Source organism: Megalops cyprinoides, chromosome 2 (genome assembly GCF_013368585.1).
Source record: "Megalops cyprinoides isolate fMegCyp1 chromosome 2, fMegCyp1.pri, whole genome shotgun sequence".
Taxonomy (NCBI): Eukaryota; Metazoa; Chordata; class Actinopteri; order Elopiformes; family Megalopidae; genus Megalops; species Megalops cyprinoides.
Genome location: NC_050584.1, coordinates 7,626,774 through 7,639,302, shown reverse-complemented (window position 1 = coordinate 7,639,302; position 12,529 = coordinate 7,626,774). Strand labels below are relative to the sequence as shown.

General features: G+C 38.1%; 1 protein-coding gene across 1 annotated transcript; it reads right to left on the bottom strand.

Annotated features, from left to right (window-relative positions):
- Positions 1-295: 295 nt before the first annotated feature.
- nrn1a (neuritin 1a) lies at positions 296-7,491 on the bottom strand. Its single transcript, XM_036520730.1, has 3 exons — positions 7,095-7,491; positions 3,196-3,340; positions 296-1,641 (listed from the first exon to the last, which is right to left on the bottom strand). The coding sequence occupies exons 1-3, from the start codon at positions 7,150-7,152 to the stop codon at positions 1,413-1,415; spliced, it is 432 nt and encodes a 143-aa protein (XP_036376623.1). The 5' UTR covers positions 7,153-7,491; the 3' UTR covers positions 296-1,412.
- Between the last annotated feature and the right edge of the window lie 5,038 nt (positions 7,492-12,529).

Here is a 12,529-nt window from a genome sequence, read left to right as displayed (position 1 = left end):
AGCATTTTTATCTGAAAAAGCTGTAATCGATTCTTGGATTTTAAGACATGTGGGTAACCTCGTGGATTGTTCGTTTTCAAAAAAATATGCAAGGTCTTAGAAGCTGGGAAATTGGAAAAAGGTTTGTTCATTAAATTGCAAAAAGGAGAAAAATGTATATTCTGAAATCAACACCACACATTTCGTTTCAAACAATAACTGATTTATTATATATATATTTTACTTTATAGCAATCTGAATTTGAGTATGCCTATATAAGTAATCTGTTTTTAAACTTTTTGAGATTAGATCATTTCCCTTTTCTGAAAATATTTTAATAAGTATAGTAATTTATTTGTTTCTATAGTTTTGGAATATTTCTGTATCATATGCAACAGCCCCATGGGCCAACCAACTAACCATCCATCAAACAAAATCAATTTCTTTTCAAAGGGCAGTAAAACGTCTATGCATTGGCAACCTCAAATTAATATGGAATTTTTTAACTTCATCCAAATAATTATTTTCACCACCTTCATGTTCTTATATTAGAAGACTTTTGAAATACAACGTTTCAGGGTGTATGTGAGGACGCATTATATGGCAGAAACATTAGAACGGAGCGACAACAGTCATTCTTTTCATCATCTGCTTCCTGAAGGTTATGGAAGGCTTTCGATTTCTTTTCTCATTGGCTGGGATACCGTTTCCTTTAGTTCTTGATTTCTTTACACCATTGTCTTCCTTTCCCCGACAAAAATCCTTCATCACGAACCGTGTTTGAAATGGTTGAAGCCGTTCCTGGATTTCCCCTTTAAAATGTATTGTATTTCCTTCTCTTTTGGGGGGGATGATGAGTGAGTGCCATATGAAAGAGTTATATCCTCGACGACTTGATCCATTTATACTTGGCTTGATAATGTATTTGACAAATAAAGAGAACGTATCTAAAAATGAAGTGACATGGAGGCAGACCTGGGGCGTATTGCAATTCTGTTATTTCGAATGCATTCATTTTAGGTACATTGTCCTCGTCTAGCACAGAAATGCATGTCATAAGCATATGATCATCCAGATGAATTAATAACAATAATTTCATAACATTAATATTTTATCACGGGGTTGATGATGTTATTAATCAGTAATGAAGGCCACAACCGTAAATGAGCGAAATGCCAATCTGGATTTAAACTGAAATGCTCCTAACGCTTATTGTGATTGACCCCAGGTCCGTCAGAATGCTTGAGCTTTTCTAAAAGACGGCCTGTGAATAACGTGAGCAAAATCAGGTCGCCTTCCCCTTCGGATTAAGATGTTTTTTTTCTCCGAAGTATAAATCCATTTAGATGAAGAATAAAATGAATTCGTTTGCTAGATTTCTGTGAAGTATTTTCATGTTGGCAGTCTTTTTCTTTGCCTCTTTTTCTTTTTTTCTAAAATGCAAGAAAAGTCACTAGCGCAGAAATGGCCGTTAGAAGCAACGTGAAGCCAAACGGGACTCCGGGTTTAGATGCCCCGTTGCCTCCACCGCACAGTTCAAACAGGCTACCCCGGAACTCCAAGTTTTTTGACTCCTTTTTGAGCTTTTCCCACAGATCCGTCGCTCCCTCTTGGCAGTCAGCCAGCGCAGTGGTGGCGCATGCATGGAAATCGTCCCAGTATCTGCAGGTCGAATATTAGAGAAAGACGTTAAAAAAAACTTGCGTGCGTAAGATTTCTTTGCGTTAATTATGCATTAACTATGCATTCAATCTAATGCTACTGCATTGTTCTACATAACAGCAAATCAGATTAAATGTTTCAAATGTTTCGATTTAATGCTGCTATGAGAATACTCTATAAAAAAACCAAGTTTCAATTCGTGTCAGTGTTAACGACTTGTTATAAAACAAACACGAATCTAAAATCATGTAAGCTAATTGTATAAAACAAGTAAGCAATTAGGAAGCTAAATAATAATAACTTATGTTACGGGGTCAATTTGAGTGTCTAAGACCGGAAATGGTTCAGCATGTAATCGAATCTGACACAGCCAAAATGATCATGTTACTAAGCTGTAACTACATACACTCACTAATAATATACCCACCAATGATTCTGCAAGTCAAGAAATCAAGCAACTTAGCAACGGACATTAACATGGATGTTAAACGACATATTTAAAAAGACGACACATACTCGGGAACATTTTCACTTCCAAGCCCATACAAATATTCTGAACTGTTTTAAAACCACCGTTCACTTTCAAAGTATAACACACCTCGATGCAGAGAACAAAGAGGCCAATTAAATAGGCCATATTAAATTATCTGGTGCATGCAGAGCTGGCCTGAATATTGCAACACTCTAACAATTAGAGCCTGATGAGTGAGTTATATTGAGCATCTGATAATTCGGCGATATTGTGTGTTAATTCGTCATCTGAGCAGAGTCCGAAATGATGCTTACATTCGTCATAATTTATGCGATACTGAGATGTAAGGGCTACCCGGTTTGCCTCGATTGCTGTACTTTCGCTGTAATCACAACTCCCCTCGAGAAATTGGATCGTTCGCCACCTCCTCTCCTCTGCACAGCGGGGGCCCTGGAGGGACGCGTGCACCTGACCCACATCTTAACCCTTTATCAGGCGTTTTCTGGGAAAGACTCACCAACAGCTCTATACTGCACTACATACTCACACTTGCATGCGAGATGACGCAAGCGCAAGATTCTTTTATTACGTTACAGTCACAATCCTCACCCTCACCCTCACCCTCTCACAACACGCAAATACACACAATATGCATTTGAACAATGGCTGCCCAGAATAAACTTTATTTTTTTTATTTTTTTTTTTTTTACAAAGAGATAACATTAGCTCTGTGGATTTATCCAATCAAATGTCTGGATCAACCCCCTGTAAATCTAATCCAATCTAAAACCAATTTAATCCAATCTAATTTATTGATGTTGACCCCATAACCTCCGCGTGTAAAATTGGTACATCTCATTCCAATTAATGCGTGAGAGTTGAAATAAGTAACTCCCATCGGCACCCCCGCTGCTGGTGATTTGATGATGGAGCTTTGAAATTAATGCAAGAGTCTCGTGCCATCTGTCTCTCAGTGTCATACTGGTCATGGTATGTCTCAACACCTCTTTTTTTTTTTTACACCGGCCAGAACACATTCTATACAATCTTAAAAAAAAACAAAACAAAACAAAACAACTTACGAGCAGATGGTCTGTAGATTTTTCTTCTCGTCCAGGTCCTGTGGGTAGTTTACCATATTTTCCCCAAGTCTTAATAAACAGTCTGAGAAACCTTTGAATACCGTGTCACATTTCCCTGCCGCTCTCACCGCTTGTAGCAGATACGCTGAAATTAGAGAAGGGAAAAACGAATTAAATTGCATCTATACGGTGTACATTATGGCGTTGGTGCCGTTGATAGATCTATCACCACTGTTGCTACTTTTAATACTTAATCAAATATTTTATCTTATTTGTTGCTAAACATTGGATTGCATTTGGAAAACACCGGATTGGAAACAGGCAATAATAGGCCTATATATATATATATATATATATATATATATATATATATATATATATATATATATATATATATATATATATATATATATATATAGTGTGTGCATGTATGTGCGTGTGTTATATATTAAATATCTATCTATTAAATATGTATGAATGTTCATTTACTTGCACATCAGACTACAGCGCTTTGGGGCTACATGATGCCCCTTGCGGATGCGCACAAATGGCAGAAAAGGAAGATGAGGTAATTCGTCTATCTTGAGTACGAATGGGAATTGTGCTTCTTTGTGTGAATACGTACGTGCGCGCGCGGGTGTGCGTGTGTGTGTGTGTTAATACACGTCCGAGGCAACTGTACCAAAGTGCACTCGCATGTCTGCGTGCGTAGGGGTCGGTATAGGGGGGCGATGAATTTTAGTGATAAAAGCACCTCTTTGTCCCTCTAGGTCAGGCGGTGTTTAAGGACTACCTGCAAGAATCAACCCCAGATAACGGGGATGCTAAACAGTGGCGCTGTTGTCGTCAGTCAATTTGGGAGATGTAGATGGGCGTGGTGTTCTGTCCATCCTGTCGCTCGTGGTTCGTTAAACAGTGGATTCAGTCAATAGATCAGATTGTAACAATTCGATTAGCTCTGCGGCCGAGTGGCTAAGGTCCCACAGCGGAACCGTGTACACGTTATTTATACTCTGCTGGTAGCAGACGTGAGTGAGAGACCGGTGTCGGTGGGATTGTCCATTGCAACTCCGGAGATCAAGGGGAGGGACACAAAAGGAATGATTTGTGGGATCCCCCTGCAGCTACGATTACCCTACTGTAGCACTACAACTACTACTAATAATACTGCTCCTACTAAAGAACCGTATTCTTTATCCGCATCACGATCTTAATACGTGTATGCATATATATATTTATATGTACATACATAGATAGCTATATATGTTTATTCCGTGTTTCGGTATTTTTGTCATATTTCCCGCTATGATGATATTTTCCGCTATGATGTCTTTAGAAGTAACGGTACACATCTTGTAAGTAGGCTACTGTAGCAACGTCATCCATATAATTTTAATTCGATGGGAATAATACACTCGCCTCTTCACTTAAACACATTTTGTAGCAGCTGAAAAAATATCGCCCTATCCCCTGACGGCGGTAAAACAGGCTAAAATTATTAGTCATTAGAAATAATTCAAATATTTTTAAAAAGCAAACACAGGCTATGTGTTGCCCTGCCTGTTCCAAGTTAAATGTCCATAACGTTCTGACGATTGTAAAAGGGAATGATTAAATATCACGAAGAGTAGCGACAACACAAACAACAATTACAACAATTTACCGATTTAGGCATTGAAATGATGTTTTGCCTGTATCTGAAACTGCTTTCCAACGATACGTTTGAGACGTTGATGCCTTTTTTAACCTTACGATTCGTGCTGCATCACATTTTTGTACGTCCTCTCCGGAACTGCAGATCCAGCAGAACGTTCGCAGACAGTTTATGGATGTATGTGCGGACGTAATTGGACGTTTATTTAATAATTAGAGGAGAAGATAAATGGTTGCGTATCTGCGATCCGAAAATAACGGTTCATTGATTCATGTGAATCCCAAATTAATTACCTCAAAGATAATTACGTTTTTGTTAAACTACGGATGACTCGAAACAGGCTATATTCATGCACTAGTTTTCGGAATATAGGCCAGCACATATATGGCCCAAACATACATTAATAGAATAGCTTGGTAACCAGGAACAGTTAAAAGCCTTAGCAGGTCTTATGAAAAAAAATCATCCAGCAGACACAGTCAGGGAGATTACAGGTTTTGATGTTTGTTAGTTTAAATTTGAACCCTGCAAAATGAATAGGCTAATGTAATGTAATGTAATGTAACCCTTTAAACCAATCCAAATAATTCCTGTCTTGTGATCATTTAATCTGCTGCAAATATCCAAAACTTGAGGTCAAGGCACCAGACACTGTCGGATAGCTTCTGTCAAACATTTTTTCAGCATAAAATACCTGCTACAATGAAAATTCAGTTGAAATGGGAGGGGGATACGGTGGAAAGGAGAGCAGTCAGTGTTTGAATATCTCAAATACTCTACAATTTTAGGCTATGTACTGGATCCAAAATCGTGATTTCACATAATAATACACTGGGCATTATCACTAATGCACTAATTTGTTTTTGTATGAGCCGTGCTATTGTTGAATACATTTGTTTTAAAAAGAGGCCACACTTGCACTTTTGTTCAATAAATGAGATCACATTGACGCTGTCGCTACAGTCCAGTAGTATCGGATACGAAACCGACGACACAAGATCAACAGAAAAAAAGCTCTCCATAAAAATCCGTTGTTGGGTTTATCTTAAATTGAACCTATCCGGTATACAAAAAATAATCTAACGATGCACGTGTATTTAACCATATTGCTGTAGAATATTTTCTCTATCTTGAAGTAATTGTTTGAAAAAAAAAAAGTTTTTTTAAACTCCCCTTTATACATTTAATAAATCTCGGTGAAAATAACTGCACTGAGATGGATGATATTAAAATGCACACATTTAATATTTGGTTTCTTCGTATATGGAAATAGTCATGTATATTTCCCATTTAGGTCACTTATTGTTTTAGCTATTCTGATGCATGTTAAAACATAAATTAGGTCATGAATAATGCGGTATTGTTTTATTAGGCTATTAGGTATTACTATTATTCATCTGTGGATGTGATGAACAAAGCGAATATGTATGAAGAGGTCGCATTTACGTTGCTGTTATCGGCATCACAGGTAGGGTAATCCGTGAAAGTTAAATTTATTAATTGATCTCTTATTAATTTCACAGTAATTTCTTGCTTGATATTAGTGTACGACGATTTCTACGTATTTACCTGAAATCTATAATCGGCGCCAAATGAATACTGTCTTGGTTTGCATCTGCCCTCGGTACTTCAAGTCAATGCAGCATCAGAATTAAATATTTTACAATATGGCTTGGATGCTAGGTAGTAAATTATTTATATCGCCCGTGCATGCCACCGCTCAATTGTAAAGACGAGGATGCAGTATGCTACTTTCAGCTATAATGTTATGTAAGAGATGCGTTCATTTAGGCTACAGAAAATATTCGATAGTTTCGAAACTGCAATTTGCGAATGTAGGTTATATTTACTGAAGACTTGATACCTTTACTGAAATCATTTAAAATGTGTAAATACGATATCGCACTGGCTAAATACGGGATTGTTATGTTTGCTAAAAATAGCATTAAAGTGAAGGTCAGATTTTACGTTTTCAGTGTGCATCAGCGCATTTCATACATCGCAAACGGTATATACTTGTATATAAACTCGAAAAATATATACATATATTTTCATTGTTGTCTTGTATGAAAACTATCCTTGGCTTGTATTGAAAAATTGAAATGTTAATCTTAAAATGTTGCTTTGTTGCTTTTTCCTCCGATGTCTTTGCCACTTGAAATTATTCATTAACTGAAAGCAAAATCAGGCATGCAGCATGTGGACTTTACCAATTTTAGAAAATACGATACCATGCAAGACTCACCTAACTGAACAGCAAGAAACAGTGCGATATATCTGCCGCTCCAAGTTAATCCCATCATACGTGTGGTAAAACCATTGGCGTATGCAGACCTTAAATAGTTAGAAGGAGAAACGAAGGTAAAGTCTGCACATCAGACATCGCTATCAACTCTAGCAGCAGTAATGGTTTCCTGCGTGTTCTTTTCGCCTTTCTTCTGCGAACCGTGAGTCGAAGAGGACTGCGATGGTGCACCCACGTTAAACGAATGCTTTTTTTTTTGCCTCACGCCCACATGGAACGGCTGACGTAAAAGTGATTGCCAAACCCCCCTTCCCTCATTTTCTCATTGCTAGATAAGGCGAGTCTTTCTCTCTTTCACCCTGCACTGTCATTAAAGGGACTACGGTGATATCTACATGTGAGCCATGGACGCGTGCATAAACGGAAGACCCCTGCTCATGTCTGGAAGGGCACAAGTGCTGACCCTGCGGTGACCGCTATGCGGGGCCTACCTCTCCGAAACTACAGCATTCTACCTTGTCCCGTGACACATTTGTAACCCACGGGCGGGGGAGTTTTCATGTTAGCTTAAATATAGCTAGTGTGAAATGAAAATTATTTGAAATGTAAACAACGATCATTCAGATGACGGCAAGCGCGTGTGTAAGCGTGTATTTTTATCCACCCGATGTTCTCACTAAGTATTTTGGTCCGCCTATTTGATGCATTAATTAGTTCGTGGAAACATGCTATTCCCTTTTGTAGGACCAAAACTAATGTCGAAAACCGCATTTGTGGTATGTGGTTGAAACTTCATAACGCATTCCGGGCTGCGGCATTTTTTTTCTTGCATGCATGCGACAGATGTCACTTAGCCCCCTCTCTCCAGGATAGCCCCCAGAGGCGCCCTGAGATGACCTCTGGGCAGTTATATGTGGTTTACATCTGCACAACAGAAAAAAATAGTAAATATAATAGGAATACTAATGACTTGTATATTGGCCTGGATGATTTCCACGTTGGGAAAGGATGAGAGGAATGAGATATTTGCACAATTGTCCATCTATCCAGCAGTCCGTTTTATTGACTTTGTTTATTCATAGTTTTATGCTGAAAAATAGTCCCTGTCACATGCATATCTATACCGTCGATATCTTCAATCCATTAAAAACTTAAATAGTTTAATAAGCTATCGTAAGTACAGTTCTCTTTGGAAAATATATATTGTTTAGGAGCTGAAACCATATTACCATGACCACAAAAATATTTTATTGTGTTTATTGCAAAAGGTGCCTTACAGCCCAAAATTCCTTCCCTTTGCGCATTATCACAAGATATGAGCCTACTTCATTTATACACGCATAAATTATCGCAGGATATAGCAATACCGATATGTTTTTTATATTTCCATGTAAATAAAATTGATATAAATGGCAATGCGGCTTAATAGTTCTGATTTAACTTGCTGGCAGTGATGTGTAATAGGGAGTGTTAAAGTGGCGGGGGCGGAGCGACTGTGATGAACATCCAATTTGATGGAATAATACATTCCGCTGCGTTTCTGTTTGTGAAAAGATTTTTTCTTTCACCGCGTTGACGTCAATGGAATTTGTAAAAAGCCATACCTAATAGAATAGTATGGTTTTTCATGGAACACTCGCAGAGGAAGAACCCACAGCAGTGAGTGCACTTATCTCCCCCAGAATGACGACTTGTGCCCTCAGTCGCACGCTTATCCAAATGCGTAGTAATTGGTTCCCTAGGCAGTTCATTTTAAATAGCAACTGCATGTTATGCATTTAGATAGGTGGATGCTGGATGGTAGTTCTGTCTTTCCCAGAAGTACTTTTCCCAGGATAATTCCTGTCAATTTTGGGGGTGCGTTGAAAAAAAACGGCATGGGCATTAATCCATTAGTAATCGGTCATTTTTTAATATGTGCTCTACTGAAATAAGGAAAAATCTTCATTATTATCCGAATTAATGACTCTTTAGTATTCAGAAAATCCAAAACACCGTGAGTGTCAGGCGTTTAATAATGTGCTCATGGTATTAAAAATAGTAACGTCAATATATCATCAACGCTTGTTGATTAATTTGCGCCCGATCAAAATAATAGAAACGTTTTTAAACACAACTGGAATTAATTTAATACGTTGAATCAAATTTGAAGGGGGTTGGACACTACCTGTCATTGTTGTCACAAAAACCTAACAAAAGAAGGGATAGTAATAAAATATCAGAAAGTATGAAAAATAGCTTGACGTATGGAATGTGTAGTAATGTGTCCTGCGCCTATTTTGAATCATGCACTAAACAGACTGATGGTACTCTACGTGTACATGTGCTGACTTTTTTCGCCCTCTTGTGGTCGGTAAATGTCATGTCTGACGCTTAAGTCCCACAACAACAACAATAATATTAATAATATCATTATTGTCATTAGTTGTAGTACTTCGTACAGCATTTGGACTTGCATTTGGAATTCTGAGGCTAGAACATAAATAATATGAAAAATACAAAATTATATCAAAACATCTTTTGAATATTGATGATATTTGGTTTTCTTTATCAAGAAATGCAAATAAAATGAGGCATTGAACACATATAGGAGGCATTAGTTGTCATAATTAGTAATAATCACAACACCCTGATTAATGTTAATATTTTCTGCTAGTGGTAGCCTTGTCCAACATAAACTGATTCAGCAGTGGCAGCTGATTAAAACTAGACACAGCTTACTTTGTTACATAGTTGGTAGTAGAAATTGATCTATTGTAAAAAGAAACACTTGTTTTCAGTACAAATGCTTCATAATAAGTTAGACAGAGGGTATTGTCTTTGATCTACATCTGAATGTAAAAGAAGTGGCATTAACTGTTTGTTCCACAAGTCTTGCCAGGGGCAAAATTCCCCCAGTGGTCTAGTCTGGCTTTTGCCATAGCAAAGTATGAATGCTGTGCTTGTTGTGCCTTTTGCATCTGGGTGAATGAAGGGGATTGTTTCAAGACCATGTGCAGTGACACTGCAAAATTAGGCATAGCATCTGGCCCTATCTTGGAACCAAAGTGTGGAGGCCCAGGAGAAAATTCTAGAGAGGATCCATTCAGTCCATGCTGTTTGGAGACTGAAAGCATACGTTTGTAAGGATACATAATGCCCCTATAGTTTCCTTTCTTTGAACTCCAGTGATATTTTCAGCATGTCATTCCCTGCCTCACCATTTTTTTTTTTAATTTGGAGTGCCAAACAGTTTTTCTCCCTTTTCTCCCAGTTTGGAATGCCCAACTGTATCATGCTGCTCATTGCCACACAACTTCTGCTATCAATCATGACGCATGCAAGCAAGCACGTGCTCTCCTCAGAAACACGTGCTGCCAAGGGCCACTTCTTTTGTACCCTATTCCCCAGGCCAAGCTCGCACACGACTCAGAGGAGAGACAGTATAAAGGCATCCCAATCGACCCAAACCGTTACCTTACAACGGACAGACCCTTGGATAACCTACCTACACCTATCCTCCCAGTCATTGTAGGCTCATGACACGGGCAGGGTTGAGCTCTGCTTCTATTCAAAGCTGGTTCATCCATTTAAGTGGCTTGTCTTTAAGCCTAGTAATGGTAACCAGATGTGCTGGGCACTTTGCCTCTTGTGAGTATCCTCCACTGATGTCTTGTAGGGAAGGATGACGGCCCTGGCAGCCCAGCACTCCTGCATTGATGATTATGATGATGATGACAAAGTAATTATACTTTTACCAGCACCTTTCTTTCTTTAATTAATGTGCACATACTTTGTCACTATTTCGCTTGTACAGCTGTGAATAAATACTAAAACTGAGATGCTTCCAAATAGATGGATCATGGCCTATGCCACATGTGTATATGTGCATGCTTGTGTGTGTATATACTGTAAATGTGTCCAGCTTACAATGAAAAAAATGTGTCTTGGGGATTCTGGGATTTTTTTGCATTGCACAGAATCGAGATTCTGATGATTCTGATTCTGATGGAGATGACACTGATTTTGATAGTAGCACATAATTTACTTGATCCATGAAGTTACCTCAGAACCAGGTGCATTAATGGTAATGAAGTTGCATGCTGCGTTTTGTATTCTTTTATAGAACTTCTAGACCACAGGACAGATTCGCCATCAAACCTTAGCTAATTTAGCTGTGACTTCAAGTCCCTATATTACCCTACAAACCTGCAGTGTATATTTTCACTGTACACATAGGGGTTTAAATTGTCTCTGTAAAGTTCAACAGCCTAATTTATTGTTTTGGCATTCTGTTTTTATTCATTGCCCCTAAAAGCTGAATTGACTTTTTCTTTCTTTGCACCTTGGGACCATCAATTATTCATTTAGCATTTGGCCCTCTTGCCTATACATTTTTAATGAGATATTTTTTCACCATGAACATAACGTAAAACACAACAGTGTCACATTTTGTTTTTTATTTTGAGGTACACTGAGTGGCACATTGTAAGGGGTGTGGGTAGTGGAAGGGCATCAGTGTTGATGGTGACACGGTGCTCCTTATTAATTGCAATTGCAGACATGATGCCCTGCGATCTAAAGGCTGTTCAGTAGCTGTGCGTTCTCCTCAGTTGTATTATTCTGAAGGTTTTCCAAAGCCTGTTGACATTAGCACATTAGCCAAGAGCAGAATGAGTTGGGATAAAGGGATTCACAGCGTAATGTATTGAGAGAAAGCTTCAGGTAAACATACTATGCCTCTGCAGAGAAATGGCTATTGCTTCAGCTCCACTGACCAAGAGGAGATATGGGGATTCAATCAGGAGTGAGAGACAAATCAATCCAGTTAATATGTTTTTGGGAAGTCTTTTTTCTTCTAATGGACCAAGCATAAGTGTGTCTGTGTGTGCATGGAGGGGGATATGTCTGTAGTTGTATATATTTAGAAACCATATGGAGTTGAGTTTCACTTTGATTTTTATTGTCACTTTAAAACGATCAAAAACAATGGGCAGGATCATCAGTGTTATAACGGTAAGTTCAATGACAAACCAAGTTTGGAGAGGAAACCTTGAACCCTGATTCAGTAGAAAAAAAAATCACAGATCTAAATGAAGTCAATCAAATAAAATCATGAGTGATCCATAATAATAAAGTGCAGCAAAGCCACCAATCATCAAAAAAGATTATCTCAATCAGCTATGATTATTCTTTTTGAATACCATGTTGTGAATGTAATCACTCAAAGAAACATGTCAAAACAGAGGAATATTATTCATATTCATTTTTTCTCAGACTTTTCAATCAAATGCAATAATTGGCTGATTTTTGTAAAGTATTTGTAAAGCCCAGCAGCTATACCTGAAATGTGGAAAAGAAGCCATAATATATTTGATATATCCACAAAAAACAAAGATTTGAAGCAGATTTCAGCCTACCCAGACTTGCAGAAATGCACTGAAATGCACAAATTT